At 56.1% G+C, this 27,038-nt stretch overlaps 1 protein-coding gene across 3 annotated transcripts in view; it reads left to right on the top strand.

Moving 5' to 3' along the window:
• RPS6KA2 (ribosomal protein S6 kinase A2) overlaps positions 1-27,038 on the top strand; it is a 304,538-nt gene that overhangs the window by 102,550 nt on the left and 174,950 nt on the right. The window contains exon 1 of one of the 3 annotated variants that reach the window (XM_032837183.1): positions 2,459-2,524. The exons of the other annotated variants lie outside the window; for them this stretch is intronic. Within the exon in view, the coding sequence (XP_032693074.1) occupies positions 2,474-2,524 (51 nt within the window). The 5' untranslated portion in view covers positions 2,459-2,473. Of the gene's footprint in view, positions 1-2,458; positions 2,525-27,038 lie in introns of those variants that run through there. 3 annotated transcript variants of the gene reach the window in all.

The raw sequence follows: 27,038 nt of genomic DNA, 5'->3' as shown, positions 1-27,038 counted from the left end.
AAAGGGTGACACAGACCAAGCTGTGGCCATGCAGGGTGACCCAGGGCGCCCTGGAGGCAGAGAGGACGGGGGCCTCACCCCCGGATTTCTCTCTGCAGCTGGACTCGAGGAGGAAGGGCCCAGACCAAGGACGCTGGGGGAGAGGCACGGGGTCTATGCTGGAGAGTCCCTGTGCGGCGCGTGGCGGTGCGGCGGGGCCGGGAGGGTGAGGAGGGCGTGCCGCGGCCACAGCAGAGCAGCTGGCCTTCCCCGGAGGACGGCAGAGGCCTGAGGGTTTTAGCCTGTGGTGTGGTGTGAGAGTGTGTCTGGTCACACCGTGGAGAGTGCACTGAGATGGGGACAGGACACGGAGGGGTCCGGGCGCACAGCTGTGGAACTAAGGGGACCCACAGGTGCGAAGGATGGTGACTCCAAGGACATGACAGAGAGACTGAGTCCGTGTGGGGACGAAAGGGAAGGACCCTAAGCAGTCGTCTCGTGCTTCGGCCTGAGTCACGGGCAGAAGATGTGCTGTGGCTGCGGCCATGGGGGTCTCGGGCAGCGAGGAGGTGGGGGAGTGCCGCAGGGCCCTGGGGACCGTGCTGCCCGCTGGACACTGGGGGCTCCGTCGGCAGGTGGCCAGTGCCACTTTCTGGAGCTTGGGGACCCCCACAGCTTGGATTAAGCCTCGTGTGGACGGGGTGGCGAATGCTGCCCGGGGATAAGGGGTCCCCAGAGTGGGGCTGAGACACTGCCCACCCTCTGGGATGGTGGAGCTGTGACGCCAGTGATCCGCGCCACCACCCCAGCCCGGCGCGGCCCGGAGGACAGGAGCGGAGTGCCTGCGCGGCCACTGGGCAGGTTTGGCCGGGAGCTCCATCCTCAGCAGGAACGGCACTGGGACCCTCTCCGAAACGGGGCCACTCCTCGGATACGAGCGGGCCGGGACAGTGCGTCTTCAGTGGCTTGGACGGCCGTGGACGGACAGGCGGTTCCAAACACGGAGGTTCTCAGCAAATTCCCCGAGAAGCAACGCCCGCTCCCCTGACCCCACGGACCGCCTGAAGGTGAGGCTGAGCCGGCAGCCTCTGCGGAGGTCCGACTTGCTGGAGAAAACCCATCCCCATTTTCCACACCCCCATGTGCCAGAGAAGCCGTGTGGGGCCAAGAGTGTTTGGACGGGCCGCCCCTTTGTGGAGATTCACGGGCGTAAAGACATGTTCTATCTTCTTGTCACAAACGTCACATAAAGTCCCAGCGAGCAGCGGCATGCAATGACACATGGTAGAGACACGTATGAATTTTGTCAACAGAACAGTGACAATTGTAACCCGATAAGAGAGGAGCCCCTTGCCAGGGGACGCAGGGATGCTGTTGCCTCAGCGAGACGAAGGCTGAGGTCCTGAGGTCCTTACTGGGCAAACCCGCTGACTCACTTTTGGCTGAGAGGTTGTCTAAGCAAGAACACACATCTGTGGAACGTATTTTTTATGTATTTCTCTTATTTTTGTTGGTTTCCCTCCCAGATTGCTTAACAGCAAGTTAGCTGATTTGGGAAAGCCCAGAAAAGGAACTGGTGGGCATGGTTGGGCTTTCAAGCCGGTGGGCGTGCTCCCTAACGGGGTCGGCAGGGGTGGGGGACATCACATTCACTCCCCTCAAGGAGCCGTGGGCTGGGTATTTGTGGTATGGACGTTTCTTTACAAAACAAACAAACAAACAAACCCTCCATCATTTCCAAATGGCTGGGGCCCCGTCATGAGCAGCCTGAGGCTACCCCAGATATTTGCGGTCCCAGGTCCGGAGAGACGGGTTGGTTTAGGAGACCGAGGACGGCAGCCGGACGCAGGAACAGTGAATCTTTGTGGCTTTGCATTAAGCCGCGCGGCGCTGTACGTGGCTCACACTCTCCCGGTTTCGGGTTTCTGCGGCAGGGGCCCTGCCCACGGGGCAAGGAGATCTGAGCTTGAAAATGACTTGGAGTCTAGACAAGGACGCAGGGAAACAACGCTAACAGCCGTGAGAGTCACGTTCTCTGTGCTCTGCCGTGCGGGCTCCCGGGCTGCGGCGGGAGCCTCACGGGGGTCTGACAGCGGCGGCCCGAGATGGTATCCAGCTGCCTCGTCGCCGGCGGCGCGCGTCCTGCCCCCGCCGTCCTGGGCTGCGCGGTAGCGGCTTGTCCGATCTGGGCCCCGCTCGAGACAGGCAGGCGCTCAGCCCAACAGGTGGTGACCTTGCCAGCTCGTCACCCAATGGCGACCGCGGGCCCTATATTAAGTAAATGACCCCGAGGTGCTGGATTAGGTCAGCCACTAAAAGTGTTGTGGTTTGCCCTCGCCGCAAGGATCCCGCGTCTCGGGTGCCACCCGGTGAGAATCGGCCCGAATGTTTACCAGCTGCGCTGGGAGGTTTGCTGGCCGACCCGCGGGGGGCTCAGACGCTCTGCGCTCGAGGAGGAGCGGGTCCCCACGCCGCCACTTCTACCTCAGGCGGAATGCTGTCCCGCTTCCGACAAGCCTTCTCTAAGTTCTATGGGGCACTGGTAGTAAGTACCTCCGTTTTGTTTTCACCGAGAGCTTGGCGGTGGGCGGTGCTTCCTCACCCGGTGCTTGGTGGTCCTGGTGGGAGCCAGGCCGGCCCACGGGGAAGCTCTTCTCAAAGTCACACACGACACTGTGACCTGCCCCCACCCTGCTTCTCAGTATTTAATATGAGATGGAGGGTGATGGTTTAAAGCACTTGCTTTTTTCACTTTTGTCTTTGCTTAGGCACAAAGTTGTTCTCCATTATTTCTGTTTTTTCTTTCAATTTTGGCTTGTGAGAGAGTCCTGCTCTGCGTGGCGTCTGTCCTCTGTCGGACGTCATTCAGTCTCGCCCCTTGACTGGGCGGACGTGCAGGTGCCCTTGTGGCCCTGCACGAGCTCGGACCTCCGGCTGCCTGACTTTCTTTGTGGCAAGGGGCGATTTTAGCTGATCCGGAGCTCGAGGCACAGGTAGGAGGCTGAGATCTGTTCACTCCTTTTACCTTTTTCTCGTGCTTCCGTCCTCATCCTCGTTTGTCTTCTTTTGTCTCTGCCGACTCCATCCCACTTTCTGCTCCTGATCCTCTTCGGGGGGAGGAGGACACAGCAGGTGCCGGCAGAGGACGGCCAGCTGGGCGGTGAGGTCCTGGACCTTGGCTCACTTTGCAGGACGTCTTCCAGGACCCTCACGCCCAGCTCGCCAGTACCTCCCGGGAATGCCTGTGGGTGTCATCACGTCTTGGCTAACGTGTAGTTCACTCTCCCAACACAGCATTCCCTGTCCTGTCACTGGTCCCGCTTCAGGGGACGACTCTTCATGGGTCTGTGGCTGTTCACCAAGCTTTCTGAGCAGCGGCACGGGGCCTGAGCCCTGGCTAGCGTCCTCCTAGCCTTCTGTGATTCTAATATCCCTTCCGGTCCCTGGATAAATGGATAAATGCCCGAAACGCACTTAGCACTGTTGTTTGGAATGTGCCTTTGCCTCAAACCCATGGGGCCCCCAGCCACTTTGAAGATAAACGATTTGTGTAGGAGTTCTTAGAAAATCTCAGGGTCTGGTATGTCATACACGGGGAGCAGACGAAATGTGGAGTAACGTGGTGCAGGTGAAGGAAGCGGCCTGGAGGGGTCCGACCCCACCGGCCCCGCGAGGAGCAGATGGGCAGCCGGCGCCCCCGAGAACCTGGGGACAGACAGCAGCGAGGCTGGGATGGGAACACGCAGGCTCACTACAGAGCCCAGGCCCTGTGCAGCCCTCCCTGGGGCGGGAACGTAGGCCTCACGCACAGACAGGCTGACCGTGTGGCACCGTGTGGGGGACACCGGCCCAGAGGTAGACGTGGCGGGGGGTCACAGAGCAGGTGCTCTCTCCATTCAGGACACTGAGGACCAGCCGCCAGGACGTAATGCTGGCAGCAGAGGGGCACATGTCTGCTCGACAGACATCTGGGGGGATCCTGTGCGGCTTCCTGGGTTGAGGCGCGAGTGTTTCTGTCTGGGACGCTCTGTGTTGGGGAACCAGCAGGTTTGCCCTTCTTCTGTGGAACGGAAAGCGTTAATTCGCTGATTCGTGGCTCTCATGGGTTCACTCTGCATATGTGGACACATGACCCCGCAGGACTGGGTTTATGGAGGGTCTCTGGGGGCCACCGTGGATGCTGATGACAGGCGTGACCCAGTGCACGGCCTGGAGTGTCCCTGCCGCAGAGACGCAGCTTCCGTCCTGGCACTCAGAGCCCCTCCATGGGGAGGGATGCAGCCAGGACTCCGGGGCTCCACCAGCAAGGCCGGGGACTCCGAGTAGCCCTCAGCGTCTCATCAGTCCCTGACAGGACACCCCCCTCTGCAGGGAACAACAGAGGGACGCCCCATCCCAGCAAAGTGTGGGGACGCTGGGCTCCACTCCTCGTGGAAAAGGTGCTGCCACCAAGCCAACCTCATAGCTACGAGTGGGAGGTTTTGTTCAGAGTCTCCAAATATTTGCCCCTAAAGGCCGGGAGAACTTAAATGCACAGCATTCTAGCAGCTGGCTTCCATGGGTGTCCTCAGTTCCCCCCGCCTGTCCTGTGGGTCCCCCCACCCCGGCACAGCCCTGTGACCTATGCTGGGCCAGCAGGGCCTATGGGTCTGAGTGTGCAGCTGGAGGAACCTGGCCTGGGACGTGCCCTGGGAACTCTAAACAGTGGGAATGGCCAAGCCTCCCCTCCCCTCCCCTCCCCTCCCCTGCCTGCTCCTGGCACACTCCAGTACACGCTTATCGCTTCTATGCCCCACGCACGTTTTTCCTCTTCCCTGGTCAGACCGAGGGCACGCGCCCCCCCACAGGTGCACACAGAGGTCTGCCGTCAGAGAGCTCCCGCGGACGCTGCAGGAACCCGTCCCCGCCATCTGCGCCGTTGGTCCCAGGTGCCTTCCCGTGAATTCAGATGTGAATTCTGTTGGAGGAAGGAGAACCTGTCCTTCCATGGAAGCAGAGGAACATTGTCAGTTCACACAGAAGCACGGGGCACGCGGGGTCGGGAGGATGAGTGTCTCCGTGGGGGAGACGTTGCTAGAGGAGCGGCCGCTTTCTGCAGCGGCGCTGGTCCGGTGGCCAGTGGGAGGGAAGCCGGCTCTGGGGTCTGCCTGGGGCAGAAGGGCCCAGTGGTTCTCACTGAGGAAAGTGAGATGCATTTCTCCTTGGCTGAAGTACCTTCCATCCCGCTGTGGCGTGCAGGGAGGAAAGCCGGGCAGCTCCTCTCCCGGGAAACGTGGATCATTTGGAAGAAAGCGCTGGGGTGGGAAGCTGGCCGGCCGAGCGAGGTCCGTTCAGGCAGCTGTGCCTTGTAGGAGCAGATGCTGTCCGAGGCTTGCAGGAGAAGGAACCGCTCTCCTGGAAAAGGAACCGGGTGTGATGGGTGTTGGGGGCAGGGGGTCCCCACTGCAAGATGGCCGTTGTGTGATTAGCGCATTGTCACAGACGGAGGAGCAGCTCCTCTGGGCCACATTTGGACACCTGGCACTGTCAGAAGGCCCTGTTTCCTCCCCAGGGAACCAGACGCCCAGGTGCTTGGATGGGTGGGCTCCTCTGAGCAGGGGAGGCGGGTCTACAAGGAGGACAGAGAGGTTGGGCAGCATCGGTGTGCAGGGTCTGGGGCTGGAGGGGAAGCATGCCGTGCAGGGCTCCCCACTCCCTGGGACCCATCCCGAGCTGGGGAGGGGCATGTGGCTCAGCCTTCTCTCTGTCAGTCACACTTACTCTGTAACTCCCATGGGCTTGGGTCTTTGTTGTCTTCAGCCTCTGCCTTGAAGCTGTTCTCTCAGCTCCGTGAGCCCTGACCTGCTGACTTGGGTGACATCAGGTTCTCTTCCCGCTCGTGACTTCTCGGGGGCTGTGGGTACATGTGTGCAGGCAGGCATGCATGTTTATACAGGTGTGCATGTGTACACACAGATGTGAGCATGTGCGCATGCCGGCAGGCGTGTGTGTAAGGGTGCGTGTATGTGCGGTGCGTTTACCTGCAGGTGTGTGCAGGTGCGTGTGCGCTGATGTGGGCGGGTGTGCAGCTCTGTACACAGGTGCAGTTGTGTGCATGCACGAGTGTGCTGGTGTGCGTAGACGTGTGTGCGTGTAGGTGTGTGCACGTGTGTGCAGGGGCTGGCTCCGGTGTCCGGCTCCAGGGACCCCCTGACTGCTGCACTGGTCCATTTCCGCTCCACCTTCCGGTGCCGGTTCTCTCTCCCACGGCATCCGTGGCCAGTCGTTCTCCCCTCAGTGCCTCCCTGACGGACCAAAGCCAGTGACGTCAGCCGAGTCTGTTTAACCCCTCGGGGCTTCGGGGTTAAATCTGGAAGGTGGAGGACTTGCGCTGAGATCCATGGCTCCTTGAAGCTCCAGGCTTCTGACCCGCTGTGCCAGGCACTGTTTTAAGTGCAGTACACGTAAGAATCCACTTACTCTCCATCATTCTCAGGCCGGAGGAGCGTGGGGGTGAGGTCATGTGCTGTGTGTGCACACGCGGGCGTGCGTCGGAACCGCTTCCGCTGCCTCTCCTGCAACATCTGTGCTGTGTAGCTCCCCTGGGCATCCCCCAGATGTGGACAGAATCGTGAATCCCGCCACACTCTGTTTCTCGGTCACCCCGCCTGCCTCCCACGGCCCGAGCTCCATTTCAGGCACAGAAGCAGCACCACATGCTGTTGGCTCGGCCTCTGTTGGTTCCTCAAAGCCCGGGTGAGTGAGCTTCTCGGTTCTGCTCCTTGCTAAGTGCACCTGGGAGAAACGACTTCATGTGGGTTCCTCATCACCAGTTCCCTTTGGAGCGACCCCTGCGCAGGGGTGCTCTCCCGGTAGCAGGTTATCCCCTGGCGAGGCGGGCAGCCACATCAGGGCTCTCCTGGGCAAGGGCTCAGAGAAGACTTCCAGCTGTGGCCCTCAGCCGTCCCCCCTCTGGCCCTGGTGCCCTTGGGTCCAAAGTGGGCGTGCCCACAGCTCGGCGCCTCTCCAGCCCCCACAAAGACTCCGTGGGGCACGAGCGTTAGTGACCTGGGGAGACATCCCCAAAGACCTCGAAGAGTAGACAAAGGAGAGCTATGACACCAACCATGTCCCAGGAAACCCAGAAACCCCTGCCGGGGCTTCTGCCCTGCAGAGGCCCCATCGGCTGTGCCCCAGCCAGGGCCTCCGGTGTCCCCTCTCCTGACGTTTGAGGACTCCCACCATCACCATCCCACCCCGCTCTGCCCAGCTGGGCTGGCGGAACTCGTGTGCAAGCCCCATGGACAGAGCTCCCGGCCCCAGCGGCAGGCAGGTGGCCTCAGTGTCACTGAGAGTGTCTCGCAGGTCTCATTCCTGCCTTGAGGGCCCTTGATCTTCGCACGCACGCCCTCCGAGAGGGATGCCGCTGAGCGCCGGTTTCCCGCGGCTGTGCTCAGCCCCAGCGCAGAAAACGCACCATGGTCCACAGGGCACCGGGTCCACAGGCTGGTTCTGTTGCCCGAGGGTGACACTGCCCGTCTTTCAAGTTCCTGAGCTCCGGAGCAGCCGCGGGCAGGCACGTGGGGCTGCAGAGCGTGGCTCATTTCTGCTCCCGGTGTGGCTGCTACGGCCGCCAGGCAGGCGCCCCCCGCGTGTCCCAGGCCTCTGTGGCCCCGACGCGTAGCCTCGTCGCCTCTGCTTGGCCTGACTCTTTATCGTCCTGCCTCCGGCCTCCGGCCACACCCGCTGCAGCGCAGTCCCGGAGTGCGCTCACCCCCGCCCCCTCGGCCCCGGGGTGTGGCCGTCCGGGCAGCACAGGCACCCGGAGTGCCAGCTTCCGGGACATGAGTGGGAGCACGGGCACTGCCGCGGGAGCACTCAGTGTGGGGAGGTCCCCACGCTGCACAACTGGGAGCCCTGACCTGGACGTCACGGAGACACAGAGGAGTGTGCTCCTGCGGCAGTCCAGGCAGTCTTCATGGAGGAAGTGACAGGTCTCACAGGATCAACAGGATGAGCTGGACGTGAAATGCCGTGGGTGACACTGAGTCTGGAGGCAGGGGACAGGCTGTGGTGGGTGTCATGGTGCGTGCTGGTGTGAGTTTCGCTCGTGGGCACTCGCATGGCACACTGGTGTTCCCAGAGCTCATCCAGAAGCAGCTCTCCACCTGCACGTGAGGCACAAGGAGCTCAGCGCTGTGTCCAGTGACAAGGACAGCCACCGTGTCTGTCCCACAGGGTCCCATAGCAGGAAGACAGACATTGCTTGGTGGGGCGCCCACAGTCCCTACCCCAATGAGCAGCTCCGGCTCTGGCTGTCGTTGCTGGAGACAGGGGCCGGCAGGGCTGACCGTGGCCTGGTCCCTTTGCAGGACAGCTGCCGTCTCGGCCAGATGAAGCTCAGCCCCGTCCGTCTGGTCTGGAAGGGCCCCGGGTCTGCCCAGCAGCCATTCTCCACGGTCCCTGGATCCAGGCTGCGAGGCGTGGAGGTCCCAAGTGCTTGTGTCCTGGCACACACTAGCCAGCCTGTGTCGCCACGACTGGTTTTGTCTCTCACTTGCGGGGTCTAGTGTTGCCGTCGCAAGAGCGTCTGGACCCAGCCCGGAGCCCCTCTGCTGCCTCTCCCCCTCCCTTGTGCGCTGGCGGGTTTCTCAGTCCCAGGTTGCTCCTCTCTGCCGTGGGAAACAAAGCCCATGGGAACGTGGGCATCCAGAGTGAGGGTCCAGGGGAAGCCGCCTTCACGAGGGCCGGTCCAGGGCCGGAGCTGCAAGGCTGGGGATGGATTTGAGCTCTCGGTCTCCCCCAGTCCTAGCTGATGTTTGGTCCTAGCGCTTGTCACGACACACGGCCTGGAACTCTGTCCGTTCTCTGGAGGGAGCCTCGGGCAGGAAGGAAGTCAGAGGTTGGGCCTGGTTCTCAAGGCCTGGGGAGGAGGGGCAGGAAGGACAGTGGTGGAAGCGAGAGACAGATCAGGGAACCACGACTGTCCCAGTCCTGTGCCCCGGCCTGTGCACTCGCACTGGGTTCATCGAAGCCCACTCAGCTGCACTCACCACCACCCACCATGAGGACGCAGCACCCAGCACCCTCTGTGTGCAGCAGGGAGGCCGGGACAGGGCGGGGAGCGCTGGCCTCTCAGCAGCATCTCCCCCACCGTCTAGGGTGTCCCTGTGGCCGCACTCCTGCCGGCTTCTGTTTGTCCCCACTCTGTTAAGATGTCCCTTAGACACACAAACACAGCTCTCCAGACTTGGACAAATTCTGCAGCCGCAGAGGATGAAGAAGGAGAACGAGTACCATCGTCCCAGTGAGGCCCAGAATCTCAGGAAACACACTCGTTGTTTGCGGGGAACATGTCGGATAAATATTGCTGTTGGAAGGTGTATCCAATGAGGTCCCACCCAGGGGCCCGCTGGGGCTCAGAGGGGATGGCGCCCAGAGAGCCCCCACCCCTACCTGAGGGGCACCGAGCCAGGTTCCCTGGACCCCCGTCCACACCGCAGCTGGACGACAGGAGCTCCTACAGCCTCACTTCGAACCTGTGCGCTCTTACAGGACACAGAGTCCAGGGTGGGATCTGGGCTTGTCCCCCTTTCCTGTGCCGGGGTGAGTTCCCGGCCTCCACGTGTGGGGGCGTCCTGCCACTGGATGCCTCATCCAGTCTGGAGCCCGGTGCCTTAGCGACCAGGCAGCCCCAAAGACCTAGACCCAAGACACCTGCCCACTCACCCGCCATGGGCAGCTTCCCAGTTACACACCAGCGGGGTCCCTCGCCCTCTCGAAGCTGGGCGGGGCTGGCCCCACCCTCTGAGCTGTGGGTTTGGGTCCCCCAACGTTTAAAGGGCCCAGAGTGCTTTCCTCTGTCCCTTCTCGGTCTGATAGGCTCTGGCAACATTTGTGCGTGTATATGCTGATCTGGGGACGTGGATTTCCCCGACAGTAAAGTGCTGATTAATGGAGGGAAGTGTTTCCATTCTCAATCGTTCCTAGGTGGATCATTAACTTATTACAAATGAAATCTGACGTCATAGGACCACATGATTAATAAGGTAAATTTAGAGCTAATAATTTAAACTAATAAGATCATTTTTAAACATTCCAGTTCTCTAGAACTGAGGGAATGCCGTCTATAGATCATAACTGACTCTTAAAGCAAACATTTTGTCTCTTCTTTACTCGTGGCTCATTTGGGAATACATTGCTACTTCTCTTGCCTTTTCAATGTTTTCACCTAATTAAGAGAACATAATTGCACTTCGTTTATAAAATTAAAGGCTTTGAAGTTTTAGACATCTGTGATATACCCCGTGGCATATTCACGGAGACACACGAAGATGTCCGTGGCCATTGAGCACGCATGTGCTCAGGTTTAAGCCTGGCCCGGCTGCGGTGGGTTCCGGAGGCACTCCGTGGGCCTGGGACTGCAGAGTGACTCAGCGTGGGTCCCCTCCCAGCAGGCCAGAGCCACCCTGCGGGGTCTTAGCCGGAGGCACGCGGGCCAGGTGTCCTCTCACAGCCGGACCTTCCCTCCGTGTCTCATTCAACTTCCTCATCCATCGTGTTGCTCTTGAACCCTGCAGTGCTGTGGCCGCCAGAGTAGGGTTGTGAACACGAGCGCTGGCATTCCTGGTGGGCTTCCGGGAGCAGCAGGTACCGTGTGGAGTGGGAGTCACGGCGAGCAGGGAGGTTAGGGAACACTGACGACGGACAGGGCGGCTCTTTGCTGAAAGTGGGGTTCACAGCAGCGTCTCTGACCAATGGTCGTGCTGTAGGCGTGCTGAAGCCTGTGTCCTTTGTGTCTGGGTCACTGGTGCCCACCTCAGTCCTTGGGTTGCCCCAGAGGCCCTAGCTTTGGCCCACCCCTCCCGGCTCTCCCTCCCACCCCTGCTCCGTCCCCATGCCCCAGCCTCTGTGCTGCCCGGGGGCTCCGGGCTCCGAGTGCAGCACAGTGAGCAGGCATCTGGCATTCACTGATGGGACTCGAGGGTGAACCCCGAGTGAGAAAAGGAGCAGGATGTCCCCCTTTCCCTTCAGTAGCATCTCAGCTCAGTGTTTTATTAAGTCAACGGGACTGAAAGCGCCCAATGAGGCATACGGCTTTGTTTTTAATCGAGCTTTTATGTTCCTCGATTCATTAATGAATTAAAAAGGGGGAAGCTGGTATATTTTATTGTCTGCAATCATTGGAGTGGAAGTTTGTTTTGAAATGTGCTCCTTGGGTAAATCATCTGAACCCGTAGAACGCCACTTAAGGACGAGCACAATTTCATGATTAGACAATGTGCTGTGTACGTTGGTTTTCTTCTTATATTCTTATCGTCATGAGAGTCAAACCCAAGCCCACCATGCAGGGCCGATGACGTGATGAGGGTCGAGTGACACGCACAGGAGGGCCGAGTACCAGATCCCCATGCAGGAGGGTAAAGGACGGGGCTCTCTGGGCCTGGGGGGACAGGGGGGTCAGCACCTCAGCATCCCAGGGCTCCTGTGCTGGGGAAGTCAAGAGAGGACTTTAGCCTCTGGGACAGAGGCCGCCTGATCATTCTGGGAGCAAACTCTGGGGCAGAAACCACGGAGACACACAGTGCTAGGACCTGGGGTCCCATGACAAGGGGGCGGCTGAGTCTGGGGGCCACTGGGACACAGCTCCCCTGCTGGACCCAGAACCCCAGGTGTCAGGGCAGAAAGAGGCTCAACCTTCCTTCAGGGTGGCCAGCCCTGGGCGGCAGGGGAGGGGCACCCTGGGGACAGGCCAACAGGGAGATGCTGAGTGTGGGGCTGAAGGGAGACACGGTGTGGTGGTCAGACAGAGACAGGGACAGAGAGGTCAGTGGGCTTGGTGGCCTGCGGGCGATGATGGGTTTGTGGCCTTGAGAGTCCTGAGCTGCAGTTTGCTGGGACGTGAGGGCCATCTGTCCTCGGGAATGGGAAACGCGCATGCGCCTGTGTCTTCTCCTTGTTGGGCGCAGCGTCTGTTGCTCCGCGAGCCTTCTTCCACGCGGGCTGGAAGCGGGGGGTTGGGGGGGGCTTGTGCATATGTGTCCACGCACATCCCCAAACGTTTCCGGGTCGAGGCATCAAGGAGTAGATCCTTCCTTTCCTGTTCTGACGGTTACCCCCTGCTTCTTTCCGTCTCCTTCTGTCTCTGCTGTTGACCGCAGAACACAGACCCGCTCTGAGCAGAAAGGGGGAAGGGGGACGAGAGACAAGGCACTGCTGGGAAGGGGGGCACCCCTGCCCCGGGGCCGCTGCACCACAGCCCAACGGGCCTTCCCCGAACACAGATGGTGCCGGGACACCCTCTGAGCTGACATCCGGCTGCACTGTGTGCTGGTCACGGACGGTGTCTGTCCACCTCCTGTCCTCCCTGGGCTCTGTCCTCCGTGCTGTCCGGTGCTTTCCCAGTTGTCTGGACGTGACTGTGCTGTGACTTGAGGGGCAACAGCTCTCACTGAACTGTGGCTCTGTTGGTGGTTTTGCTCTCCAGACTCACTGTCTTGTTGCCTATTTGTGCTGAACTAAATTCTGTAAAATTAGTATTTGTGGTGAGCAAATATGGTCCCATCTGCTAGTGACGGTGACCAAAGATCTGCTAGGGAACCGGCCGTCTGAACACGCACCGTCCTTAGCGTTTGCCGCCCTCCGTCCGGCTTCAGAAGTTTGCAATCGCCAGCTGCGTGCCGGGCACACGAGGGTTGCGCGTTGCTGCTCACGGGGGCTGGGGTGGGGGTCGGGGGTGCGGCCCGAGCCACAAGGAGCGTAGAACTAGAAGACCGGCCTCGGAGCCCCTGGGCGGCTTCCCGCCTGTGGTGGGACGCAGGGCTGCGGGGCTCTCTGCAGCTCCATGTCTCTCGGTCTTCATCTTGCCCCCGCCCCCGCCCACGGATGACTCACAGACCACGGCGTCCTCCCCGTCGGCTGATGGAGCTGTGAAGTCTTCACACGTGTTATCACCCATGGGGAAGGACGTTAAGACATCATCCCCATGTCACGGAGTTCAAGTCTTCCTTAGGGAAGCTGGGGTGGCCCACGTGACATGAAGGAGAGCAGGGTCGAAGTCAGAAAGGCAAGTCTTCCTGTTGCATTCAAGTGACAGCGGAGCGCACTGGGGCTGAGCTCCCGGGGACGCAGATGGGCATGCATCACGGGGCACGCGATTCGGACGGGTCTGACTCCTCAGGGCGAGGCTGGAGACACAGGAGGGGCAGGGACATGCCCTGAACAAAAACAGAGCCTTTGCAAGGAGCACAAGACGTCGCGGGGAGGCGGAGGGACGTAGGCAGGACGGGTGAGAGGGTACAGACTTGCTTTGTGCTCGGTGCTGGGTCAGCGGGGCCAATACTGCACAAGCACGGGTCGACAAACAGACGAAATCAGTGTCCCTGTGCCCACGGTCACGGCTGCTTCTGGGCACACCTGCTCTAGAAGTGGATTATTTCATGCCGTTCTGGAATGCTTTTAATATCAGAAGCTTTTTAGAAGTAATATTCTCTACAGATAATCTACAGCCACACTCCTTTATTTGCTTGAGAGGTTAAATCCCTTCTTAGAAAATGAGTTTTATTGTAAAATTTGTGAGGATATACAGATCAGAAGAGAATAATAAGTTTCTGTGGATCTGTCACAGACACATAACTTCAAAATTATTAAGTAAAGGCCAGTCTCGATATTTATGCGTCAACCCCCAACCCTGCTCTTCCCCCCAATTCCAGATTATTTTGAGGGAAATTCTGATCATGATAGTGCCATCCAAAAATATGCGCCTTCCTTTCAAAGAGTAAAAGTTGGGCAGCATCAATACCGACTTGTGGTTGGTAAAATCCGTACAAACAAGCTTGTTATTTTCTTCCATGGTGAGACCTTGTATCTCCTTCTGTGTCCTGCTTTGTTGTTCTCTCTCAGCACCACGTGGGAAAACTAGCCCTGCCCGCATGCCCTTGACCTCATGTTGGGCTCCTGGAGGGCAACGGCACGGGGGCCAAGCTGTGGACACATTGGGAGGTGGTTTCTGTGCTGGGCTATCCATCCTCCAAGTACGCCGGCAACCGTGTGGAAATCCACCTGAGCTTGGTGGACCCGAGGACGTTTGTAGTGAGAGGTTCTCCCCAAGGTCAGGAAGAAGAGGTTGAAGGAAGACAAGCTCTCGAGCATGTGTTTCTCCTGTGCTGGGTGATGGACGAACCCTTCCCCGAGTTCCAGGGGCCACAGCCGTGGACAAGCCACGTGGGGCAGACCACCAGAGCAGTAGTTCCGTCGTAATGATGAGGCTCTTTAATGTGCGGCTACGTACAGGGGCGTACATCACCCCATCCAGATGGTTTGAATCTGGAAGAGTCTACAGGTGCAGACATTCCGAGCGGGGTCCCCACGGCAGAACGCTCAGCGCCGCTGAGGCAGGAAACAGATCACTGCAGAGCTCCGAGACGGAAGCTGTCACAGGAGGGCGTCCAAGACGTTGGCTCCCGGTGGGCTTTGCACAGGGACACCCGATCAGGTGGGGAAGGAGGGGTCTGGGATTGCTGTACGTGCGGTCACGCGAGATCTCCCACGAAAGACCTTACCTGGTGGAGGGAGGAATTAGAGCATGTGATGGGGAGCAAGGAGCCGCTGAGGGATCCGGGAGCAAAATGACAGAGACGGAGTCGCCCGTCAGGAGACGAGTCCACGGCAGTTACAAGGGAGCCCAGAGGAGGCCCGTTCCAAGACCCCAGGGAGAGGACGTGAGCGCGGCAGGTCCCTTACCGAGGCGAAGCTAGGATATGCCCGTCTTTCCGTTAGGACCGCGGCAGCTTCCTCCCCTTCCAGAGAGAAGCAAACCAATGCCAGCCCCAGAAGAGGCAGGTGTAGCTCAGGGAACAGATGAGACCTTCGTGGGCCTACAGAGATCTGAGGAAACCCGGCACCACAGGCATACCTCAAACAGGGTGAGATGAAGCAGCCATGATCCAGGAAGAAGAAAGCATTCTTCCAGCCTTACAATATGGCTGCTAAAAAAAATCACAAAAATGGGGGAAATGTTGGGGAATTCCTCTAGTATAGAGAACTGGAAAACAGAGAGAAAGTAGGATCAGAAAGAGAAGGGCCATCATTTCCTCCCCGTCTGTCATGCTGGGGAGGCCTGTGTATCCTGGACTCACCACGAAGGAAGATGTGAGCGCTCCTTACCTGTGGGGTGACATGCCCCCTGGGATGGCTGGTGCCAGGGACTTGCTGTGTGGCCAGCCTGTCCGTCTGTTACGTTGGTGCCTTTCTGCATGTAGGGCCTGCCAGGAATATTTTTACAGGCAGGTTATGAACACACGGGAGAGGCACAAGGGGGGTGACCGGGGCAGGGAGCAGGCTAGGACAGCTAGAGGTAGAAGGCGGGGTGGCCTGGGGACCCTGGGTCCTCACCCGTCAGGAACCAGCGAGGGGCAAAGGCCAAGGCGCCTGCCCGAGGTGCCCTGCTCATCTTTGTCCCCACGTCCTCTCCAGTGCAGAGGTGGGTGCTGACGCTGACCTTGGGAGGAGGGTGAGCAGGAGGCCAGCCACGGGCCTGGAGGGAAGACGGAGAAAACTCTAGAACCTTAATGACATTTATTTGTTCCCCGCTGTTCGCTTTCCAAGTATCTGCATTAATGCAGGACTGAGGATCATGAATTTTCAAACGTTTCTTTGTGATCACGACGCTTACTTCTGGTTCACTTCCGGCTCCTCCAAGTGGGAGTTCTGTCATTTCCATAAACACGTCCCCAGCACATTCCTAGATCCCATGCCGTGCTTCCTGATTCCCAGATCCTCTCCTCACCCTGACCAGCCTCCGAAGACATCAACCCACTGTTCGGGCGCCTGTTGGGCTGCATGTCCTGCTGTCCCCTCGGGCTCAGCACGGCTACCCCTGGGGATCCTGGGCCTTCCCCGGGTCGGCTGCCCTGACATCCATCCCCATCCGGGACCAGCTGGAAACTGCCGGCCCGACGTGTGTGTTTACCTTGCTGGCCTGTCCCCACCCGGAAGCGTCTCCGCTGGGCGCCCGCCCGCTGCGTTCAAAGCGCCATCGTCCCTGATCAAAGTCCACAGTCTTCCACGCTGGAGCCTTCCTGTGTGCCAGAAATAACTTTCTGAATGCATTACGTTGCTCTTTTTAAACAAAAAGAACCTATTTATCGACGCGGATGACTATGAAGAATTTTCCGGGCGCGGAAACCTGCGGTTCCTGTTCCGAGGGCAGGGGTGGAAGCCACCCTGAGGTCTCTGTATCAGGACAGTCGGCACCTCCCCCAGAGCTCCGCCCCCGAGAGCACCCGTCCTGGGCGCACCGTCCTGGGCGCCCGGCGGAGGCTGCCCAGCAGGGAGGGTGCGGGTGGCTCATCGCGGGTGTTTATTTGACGGTAACGTTTCCGAGCAAGCACATCAGGCCCGCGCGACAGATCCAGGCTGGTTTTAGCGGCAGATGGTGGAAGACCGCCAGCGCCTCAGTGTCTCCGGCAAACTCCCGTCCGCTGGTCCCACCAAGCACCTCCCTTATCCGTGAGGGCCCCGCCCGGCACCCACAGCCATCTGCCACTGCAGGGGGCTCTGGACGTGGGGTCGCTGCAGGCCTGTGTGGATGCTGGCCAGCAAGCTCTGGGATCCCCTGGTCTCTTCCAGGTACCTGACCTCAGCAGAGCCTGGGGCCTGGGCCCTTCCACTCCCCACCCCCCGTTTAGGTGGGTATGAGCTGTGGGGTGAGGAATTTCACAGCACAGAACCCAGCTCTCTGGCCTTTTCGGGGCAGTGTGGATGTGTTTGTGTGTGGAGGAGCCTATACACACGTGGCCCATGCCCTGGGGCCCGGCACTGCACCCCTGTGCCCACCTGCATACGCGTGGCCCAGGCCCCAGGGCTGGGCACTGCACAAGTGGTCAGGTAGCTCCAGAGTCAGTGGGAGTATAATGACCAAGGGGAGGTGGGAGGACGCAGGACAGAGAGGACAGCTGGTGGTGGGGATCAGGAGGGGCTTGGGGTGCCTGCCCAGGGTGCGGCCCAGTGCAGTTCCCACACTCGATGCTGTGGGTGCGGGAGAAGGTGAGAAAGCGCTTCTGTTCTCCACCGGGCTCACGCAAGTGTGTCTCGCTCGGCCGAGGACAAGGCTTCCTTCCTGGGAGGCCAAGTCTGTGCAGGGGGCAGGAAGCCCGAGCTTCCTGGTCCTCTGCACGCCAAGGCCTCGGCCTTCCGGGGCAGGTGGCAGGGGGACTGGGGTCCCTTCTGGTGCTCTGTTGTCCGCAAGCCGTCTCCTCTCCGAGATGGTCCCCTGGCCATAGAAACAGGAGTCTGGTCTTCTCCACAAAATGAGTGCTGCCGTCACAATCACAAGACATATAGAGGAGTAAGCATTTATTATTATTATTCAGAACTGAAATCAAGGAAAAGGTTCAGGAGTGTCCGGCTGGCATCGCGTGTGCATGAGCAGTGGCTGCCTCGCCTCTGTGACACTCACAGAACCGAGACAAGGAGCTGAGAAGGTCCTGCCTCTTTGCAGCCTCCCGCTCAGAGAGGGGGGTTCCGACAATAATAGGCTGTAATGTCTGATTAGGGTCTGTGCGCTAACCGGTTAATTACCGTTATTATCTGGTGTCCAAGTAACATGAGTATCCCCCGCTGGCTTCTTATCGTCCCTGAATTTTGATGGTTTCAGGGTGAAATATCGGTCCTGGGTCAGGATTTATGTGGCGAGGCAGCCGTGGCCCCGGGTTTGGTCTCTCTCCCACCCCGTCCTCACCCCCCAGCCTCCTCTCGTGGCGCGTGCTTCCTCGTACCACTCTGTGTCTCTTTTATCTCCACGAGGACATGTTAGTAGGGTTTGTTTCCTATAACTTTTCCCCATATTGACTTCAGAGCAGACACACAGCCTCTGAGCTGTCAGCTGGCAGGACCCGACAGAGAATCTGGGGGCTGTGTCACCGGCTCTAACTTGTACGTTGGGCTGAGGTGAGGCCGAGGCAACACCTGTCAGGGTCCCCAGTTTCAGAGCCCTCGGCTCACCTCTGGGTCTGTGAATCTGAACCCAGGTGAGCTCTTGCCCTGCTGGCTTGAGTCTCTGGTGCTGCTGATTCACGGACATGCGATGGGACGCCCCAGCTCCGCTCTGAGCTTGGGTCTAGGCTGCCCTGAGACAGGGTCCGGCTCTCACCTTGACTTAGGGTTGCTGGGCAGCTCCTCCTGGGCCCTGTTACCTGGTTCCCCTCAGCCTGTGGTCTCTGTCGGTTTCAGAGCATAGAGGTGCAGGCAGGCCCTGACAAGGTGACTTCAGTCATCCTTGTCGGATCGCGGACACGGCCTCCTGACACTGGGTGGTGGCCTTTCCTGTCCTGACAGCTAGCTGGGCCCCATGAGCAAATCTGAATGTCCTAGTCAGTGGAGGAGGGCCGTGCTGGGCTGGCTGTGCGTCCATCGTCGACACTCCATGGGCTCCAGGCAGGAGTGGGCTCCACTTGCCTTGGATTTCCCTGTTTCCCTGTTATCCAGCGATCACGGTAGTTGATAAATACTTTCCACCCGAGGCAGCTGGGGATGGGTGGGTTACACCCAACTTTGAATGGAAACAGTTACCAGACACATCCTGCTAAAAATGTTACAAATAGACCAGAGCCACAGTGACGAGCTGGGGATTGTTCCTTCTCCCTGACTTCTAACAGCCGTGTCACACAATTTCTCAAAAGTGTCATTCTACTTGTCTGAACGGTGTCAGACAGTTTGCTCTTCAATGCCCTGATGGAAAGGGCCATGGGGAAATTGCATTTAAGTAACACATTAAACACAGTGCGATTGTGGAGAAATTCCTCTCCGTCCTGTCATCTGTAGGAACTGTGAGTTGTCACATCTCAAATACAACAAAGAATATTGTGAATAAAATTCACTATTTGTGTGATATTTGTGTGGCATCATACAAATTTTATTAGTGAATAAAATCCTCTTGGCATGAGGGTCACACTCCAAATTAGTATACAGGGTCACACTTTACTCGGGCAGTCGAGGTTTTAAAGCACATGTTTATGTTTAAGGAGAGATGAGCATTAGAAACTCGTTGTCTTCAAGTTGGAGAGTGACTTTATCTCGGGTTTCAGCTTTTCGCCCCCTGAATTAGCTACCGTTGGATGCATGGAAGATTATCCCAAACACATCCGATAAAAAGCGAGCATTTACTGTGGTGCAGTGGCTGTGGGTCTGCGTGGCTGGGCGCCCATGGCCCAGGGTCTCTTGCGATGTGGCTTCCAGCTGTGAGCTGGGGCTATGGTCTCATTTGAAGGCTTGACCAGTGGACAGTTGCTTCTCAGTGCGTCCACGTGACTGTTCACCAGACCCAGTCCCAGGCCACATGGCCACTGGCCCTGGTCTTTCTCACTCAGACATTCCAGGCATCTGGCTTCTGCCTCTCCAAGTGGCCCCGCACTCCTGCGCACTGCCCGCTTCCGTCAGGGAGATCTCATTCAGCAGGTGGCGGTTCCTCCCCAGACATCCCATGGGCTCCTACCATGTCCCAATGCTGGGTTCCTCACCTGCACATCTGGGACCTCTTTGCCACAGTGCTCCAAGGGCCAGAGACCAACCTGTCCTTCATTTCTTCAGGGCCCTGGGGGTTCAGAGTCTTGCAGACACTCACTTCGGGTCAAAACCTGGGCCAGCTCAGAAGAGTGTAGATTATTCATACTAAGTCCTCTGGGTCTCTTCACCGACCTCTTTCGAACTCTCACTTGAAATACCTCATCAGGGCTTGAAAGTTGCGACCTCCCCCAGGAGCCATTTGCTGTGCACTCTGTATTCTGGCTACATTCTTTGGCGTGCGGTTCTGCATTTTTAGGACAGCAGAGAATGTGCAATGAGCACTTTTTGCCTGTCCAAGTGGCCCACGGATGTGGGGATTCCGAAAGCTCCATCTGTAGAGAGCAGCGTGTTCCTGTGACACATTTTTTGCCCAAAGAACGTGATATCTGGCCTTTTATGTCTGTTCTGTGGTGTCGAAGGATTTAAATTTTATAAAAATGCACATACCATCAAAATGTTTCAATATGTGTATAATATAAATTCAATGTCTTTAAAAGGAAGGAAAATAAACGATGTTTATAGAGTAACCTTTCATAGTTTTTGTTTTTAATCCTCGAATTAGAAGAAGTTTTAATTGTGGCAAAATACACATAACATGAAAGTTAACAGCCCACTCTCAAGGGGGCTGGCGGACTCAGTCAGAGCGTGTGACTCTTGATCCGAGGGTTCTGAGTTCAAGCCCCACACTGGGTGTGTAGCCTACTTAAAAAATTAACCATCTTCACCATTTTTAGGAGGACGGTGCCATGGCATTAAGGTCATTCATATTGTTGTACCACAGTCCCCACCATCTGTCTCTACTTCCCTGTGCCCCAGCCCCTGTCACCGACCCTTCTACTTTCTGTCTCTACAAATTTGACAGCTCTGGGAACCTCATATAAGAGGCAACATACAATATTTGTCCTTTTGTGATTGGTTTATGTCACCAAGGACAAAGTCCTCAGAGTCCATCTGTATCATAGCAGGTGTCAGAATATCCTTCTTTGTTAAGGTTGAGCATGGTCTCTTGTGTTCATACAGCATCCATCGGTCACCTGGGTGGGCCAGCAGCTCTTTGGGACTCTGCTTCCGTTCTGGGGGGATGTGTATCCAGAAGCAGGATTGCCAGGTCATATGGTAATTCTATGTTGAATTTTTTGAGTAAAGCCATACCACTTTCCACAGCAGCCAGTCCATCCCATTCCACCAAACAGCACAGGAGCATCCGTTTCTGCACGTCCTCACCTACACTTGCTGTTCGATGTGTTTTTTTCCTTCATTACAGACGTCCTAATGGGTATGAGGTGGTGTCTTATGTAACTTGGATTTGCACATCCCTGATGATGAGTGACGTGAGCACCTTCCCACACGCTTGCTAGTCATGTGTGTCTTCTGTGGGGAAATTACCCTTATGTTTTAGCAACAAAAACAAAATGTACCGGCATTTGAAAATAGTGCTTTCTAGCATTTCTACAGAACAGACAACAGTCACGATTCCGATACCTGACCGGCCAGACCACTTAACTGAGTGGAACATTGTTGGCGTTACCAGGAAGGTGGGTGGGCTTGGAAGCCGTCAACAGCCCTTAGCGAGTGCCCCCTTGGCCTGCGTTCCCCCAGGAAGGCGCTCCATGACATCTCCACTCTCTGACACGCGGGAGAGTAGCCTGAGCTCTGGTGGTCCTGCGCGACCGACCCAGGTGGGCCTGACGAAGCAGGGGCTCGAGTCTCAGACACAGACTTCTGGTGAGGGTACAGCTTTGTGCTTCCGTCACTTCTGGATCCATCTACTGGAAGAAAACTGCCTTTCGATAACTTTTCTATTTTGGGACCAGTAGTCCCTGTTCTTTTCCGATCACAGGCGCATGGGAGATAAAGTAGCTGGCGAGCCCTCTTGATGGTTTCCACTTTGGCTTAGTTATAAATGTGCAATTGGACTCATTATCGTGAAAAGAAAATTATAAACCATATCTCGGGGCACCTGGGTGGCTCAGTGGTTAAGCCTCTGTCTTCGGTTCAGGTCATGGTCCCAGGGTCCTGGGATCGAGCCCCGCATCGGGCTCCCTGCTCCGCAGGAAGCCTGCTTCTCCCTCTCCCACTCCTCCTGCTGTGTTCCCTCTCTCACTGTCTCTCTCTGTATGTCAAGTAAATAAATAAAATCTTTAAAAAAAAAAGAAAAGAAAAAGAAAAGGTTCACACACAGTAAAAAGCTCAGTAGCGGTTGTAAAGAGTTTTGAATCAGTTAACCCTTTACTTTGCGTTCTTAATGAAATCTAGGGCTGTTCTTCCTAGTACATAACTGAGCGTGCGCCTCAAACCCATCCACAGTGTGCGTGCCTGGCGGCCAGCTCCGGGGGCTCTCCCTCCACTGGGCTGGCATCTCAGGGGCTATTTCTCGGCAAACTGTGCCCTGCTGATTTTGTCCTGTTTGGACAGCTGTCTCAACAGCCAGGAGATGGCAGCCTGGTCTGATTTAGTGCTGTCCCTTCTGGGTAGAACATAAATGGGTACAGTTTAAGACGTGTAGTGGTTTTCCTTCCTTGAAAGTCCCATAAACAAATGACTGTTTTCAGCATTCTGGTCATTTCCGTATTCCCCATGTTCCTGATGATCTAGTACTCATCTCCTTACTGGAAAAAAAAAGGGAAAAAAACTATTTCAAGTACCAACAGGTATACCGAATTTGGTAATACATGCTTCTACCACATTCACTCTTCACGTTTATCCCTCCTGTGCTGTGGGTCAGGCTGTGGGTCATACTCTGTGGAACGTGACTGGAGCAAGCAGGCTCCACGGGCGTGCTGTCCCATGTGCAGACTGCGTCGGCTTCATGTCCAATGCCGTCCTAAATGACATGCCAGGTACTTCGTGCAGGTAGGGGACAGGTGCATGAGTCCCCCTGGGAGACTCTGGCTGGGCTGGGGCACCAGGGCTGACCTTGCGTTGGGGGGCTGGAGGGAAAGGGCAGACATGGTAGCATGGACAAAGGCCCTGAGGCACGGAGACAGAGCCTTGGTGAGGGTAACATTTGTTCCTTCTACCTGCACACAAGGTGTTGTGTGGGGGAGGTGGTAGCAAAAACAGAAGCAGAGTGCCAGGTGAATCAACACCCACACATTCCACGGAGGACAACACATATAAGTCCACGGCACAGAGACAGGACAGAGGTGGGGGTGAGTGGTGTGTTCAGTTTAATGGGAAAGAAGCCATCGTAGTGTCAGGGAGGAGTGAGTCCAGAGGGCATGGAATGGGATCAGAATCTGAGAAATCAAAGGACCATTTAGGAGAAATTTAAAGATTGTTAATATTACATTAATAATAGTAATGTATGAGGTATCTCACCCTCTTGCTTAGGCTTATTAAACCCAGGATTAAAATAGAGCCATTATTCTTTTCTTTCTGTATTAATTTTGTTTAATTTTAATTCCAGTACAGTTGACACAGTGTCCTGTCAGTGTCAGGTGTACGATACAGTGACTCATCACTTCCGTGCGTCACAGGTGCCCTCCTTCACCCCCATCACCTGCTTCCCCACCCCCCACCCCAGCCCTCTCATCAGCAGCACTGTGTCCTCTAGACTCAAGAGTTGGCTTCTTGGTTTGTTTCTCTCTCTTTTCCTTTGCTCATCTGTTTTCTTTCTTAAATTCCACAAACGAGTGAAATCATATGGTATTTGTCTTTCTCTGACTTATTTTTAGAATTGTCACTAATTATTATTATTATTATTATACAATAAGATTCAAGATAATGCAGTCTAGCTCCATTCACGTCATTGCAAATGGCCAGATTTCTCTCTTATTTGTGGCTGGGTAATATTCCGTTGTGCCCACACCGTATCGTCTTTGTCCGTTGATCAGTTGAAGGACACTTGGGCTGCTTCCGTATCTTGGCTGCTGTAGATAACACTGCTGTAAATGTAGGAGTGCACGTCTCCCTTTCACATAGTGTTTTTGTATTTGGGGGGCAAATACCCAGTTGTACTTACTAGATCGTACGGTAATTCTATTTTTAATCTGTTGTGGAATCTCTATGCTGTTCTGGACGGCCTGCACCAGTTTGCCGTCCCACCAAGGGTGCAAGGGGGCTCCCCTTTCTCTGCATCCTCTCCAACACCTGTCGTTTCTCCGTGGTGTTGATTTTAGCCGTTCTGACTGGTGGGAGGTGTATCTCACCGTGGTTTTGATTTGCGTTCCCTTGATGCTGGCTGTTGTCGGGCGTCTTGTCATTGGTCCATTGGCCATTGGTATGCCTCCCTTGGAGGAGGAAGTCTGTTCCTGTGTCTGCCGGATGTGGAATTCCACAGCTGCGTTTGGGGTAACGTGCGACAGGCTGGTGACCCCAGCTGTCCAGAAGAGGAAGTGAATGTGCACAAAAGTACAGAGTTTGACCAGATCATGCAACTGTGTGGCTGAACCAAGGTTAGGCCCAGGTAACAGGTTACAATTTGTACTTATTTATGATACTTTCTAGTACATGTGCCTGCTTTTGACATAGAAAAACTGAAAGATTGACTCTACTGCATTTTTTACGCGGATAGTGGGGCTATCGAGAAGAGGGCACAGCGCACGCTCTGGATGTCAGTAGGCCCTTGAAAAGGTCTCCCGGAAACTGTAGCCACTAATTGTGGATATGAACACTTCAGCCAGAAGGAACCAGGCTACAGCCTTAAATAAAATACTGATTTTCCAAGTTGCATGGCTTTCTTGAATTGGTGTTGATCAACCAGAGATAATTAAGAGATTTCATAACATCCATTTGATCTGTTGATCAAATGTTGGCATTGGGCCTTCTGGTTCCCTTGAGGTTTGATTCCAGGGCCAACATCTTGCCTTGAAGATCTGCATGAGGCTGGTTGCCCAGACTTGTGGCCATTGCTTCCTCAAGAGGGCGGCCACAGGAGGTGGCCTTTTTGCCCTAACTTTACTCTTCAAGCACAGCTAACCTGGTGTGTGCCGTCTGGGGGTGTGGTAGTGCCAGTATGAACCCAGGGATCCCCTTGCACACTATGACCACAGGAGCACCCAGTCCCAGCCAGGAGCTCAGAGATCTTGCTGCCCTCCAGAGGCATGTGGCAGTCACTCCCATGACCTCTTGTGCCTTCTCCAGCCCTGTCTGGTGTAGTGAGAGCACAGCAAGGAGGAGACAAGGACATGTCTGCCTTATTACTGGTCCCTAACAGCATCAGCACAGCCCCACTGAGAAACAAGTTTGCAATGGTGACCACGAAAGGAGGCGAACGGGGCACATGTTGACCAGCATAGGATCATGGCCTTCAAAAGGGACATGTTGTTCCCAATCCACTACACATGGGGCTCTTGGCCTATGGAAACATGGTGGCTTCAAGGACCTTGGAGAAGTCAGGTTCTCCAGAGTGTACAGTGTGAAGATACAGGAATCTGGATAGGAAGAGAGAATCTAGGTTTGGAAGGGCTCCGTAAATGGTAGAGCAGTCAAGAGTTCGAGGGTGGATCATTCTGAACAGGTGTGGAGAGGAGAGGGGCAGGACCCGAAACAGGCTGGTGAGGCTGTGCCCAGGAGAGGGGTGGGGGCAGCCTTCAGGAAGGGACCGTGGAACACAGGTGGTGGTGGGTTCCAGAAGGATTCAGCAGGTAGTTGTGGGGGTTCTCTGCCAATGGGGCAGGGTGCTCAGATATGCAGGTTGGGTCGGAGCCAGTGGGATGTCCTTGGTGGGAGCGGTGAGCCGGCCGGGTGAGGACCCAGGTGAGGGTAGCTCCTATGTGGTCCCCTGGCATCTTTCTTGTCTCTGACGGCGCCCAGTGCTGGATGGTTTTTCCCTAAGGTTCAGCGACCTCCCTGCAGAGCTGCATCTCCTTCTCAGAGGGATCACAGGGTTGCCTGAGCTGAGGAGAGGGAAAGTCTGCCTGTCACAGCTCAGGTCTGAGAGGTGTTCTGTCGGCTGTAACTCTCCCCTTTCGTGTTCTGGTCTGTCTCCCACGAGAATAACCTCTGCACTACCATCAATAGACCTTTCTCTGGTTCTATGGGATATAATGTACAGTGAATAAACTTGTAATTTTTAATGGAAAAATGGCCAAAATTTTAGCCATTTCGTGCAGCCCAGTTTAATTCGTTTATTATACCGTTCACGGTTCTTTCCTTATAGCTTTGCAATTCCCATTCTTAAAAAAGGAAACAAAACACAAAATAAAACAAGTGAGTGTGTGTGTTTGTGTGTACACCTCAAGGACAGGCTCAACTTCATCTTTTTGACACAGCCCTTAAAATATCTTTCCATCCTCAGTGTACGTTTTGGTGAGTGGTTCTGAGAACATTTTGTTCCTGAGTGACTATCCAAACATGGGCCATGACCAACGATTACTTGTGTCTCATACACTGTGTTTTTTTCGCATTTGTTTGGAGCCCTGGTCCAGCTGTGGGTGCACTGGGCTTTTTAAGAAGAGGGATGATGTTGTCTCTGCTGACAGGGTTTACTCACAGGGAAGGAAGACCGAGACCTCACGGTCATGTTTATTGTGGTCTGGGAAGCTGAACCGAGCAAGGGAAGTCAGAGCAGATCAAGGGCGAGTATACGGCTGAGGAATGGCTTATATTGTTTGCGGTATGGAACTAGACACAGAAGTTATTTAGGTTCTAACAAATTCTCTCCATAAACTTAAAGTTTACAAAGCATTTTCTAAAAGGTTCACTTATTTATTTAAGAGCTAGAGAGGGCACATGACTGGGGGAGGAGCCGAGGGAGGGAGAGATTCTCAGGCTGATGGCCTGCGGAACGTGGAGCCTGACGGGGGCTCCGTCCCGTGACGCACGAGGTCACGACTGGAGCCAACACCCAGAGTCAGACACTGAGCCAACTGAGCCACACGGGTACCCCCACAAAGCATTTTCAACCACTACTGAACTTTCCAGAAAACCTGTGGTATGGGGGATGCTAGCGCTGATTTAAAGGGAATGGAACTGAGACTTCACAAGTCTAAATAGTTTATGCAAAATTCCTCAGCTAATAGACACCCACGCAGAGCTTACACTCAGGCTTTGGAGTCAGAGCTTGGCTGTTTCCCTGACACCGGATCCCTCCGTTTGGCAGTGAACGAGCACAGCGCCCACACCTGTCTGCAGGGTGCTGGTGCCATGGCCCTGCTCCCTGTGCTCTGTCTGCAGGGCCCTCCCTCCCTCCTCCCCTCCAAGCCCTTCCGGGGAGTGGTGAGACCCTCCAGCACCTGCTTCGCCTCAAGGCGCTGTCCCAGGTTCTTTGAGGGATGGTGGGAATAATTATTCTGGCCATCTGATGGGCACATTGCAGAAAATAAGATACTCCTTTTGCATACGGGCAACACCAAGCATCCAAAGAAGGGAAGACCCTTTGAATGCCCCCCAAAAGGTTCTTCGGTGCCTCCCCGGTGAGCCCGTCGGCCACGGTGATGAAGCCACCTCAGAAGTGAAATGCAGTGTTTCTGCTTCAAGGTGTGATGTCTGGGTTCTGGGGGCCGAGGAGAGCCACAGCACTAGATCCCATTTTCCTCCTCCCTTCCTGGAGCCGTCTTTTCGCCTGGTGCCTG

This window comes from Lontra canadensis, unplaced genomic scaffold (assembly GCF_010015895.1).
Source record: "Lontra canadensis isolate GAN:19392208 unplaced genomic scaffold, GSC_riverotter_1.0 scaffold97, whole genome shotgun sequence".
In the NCBI taxonomy this organism is placed as follows: domain Eukaryota; kingdom Metazoa; phylum Chordata; class Mammalia; order Carnivora; family Mustelidae; genus Lontra; species Lontra canadensis.
Note: the sequence above shows the minus strand (reverse complement) of the source record. Positions and strands in the feature narration are given on the sequence as shown.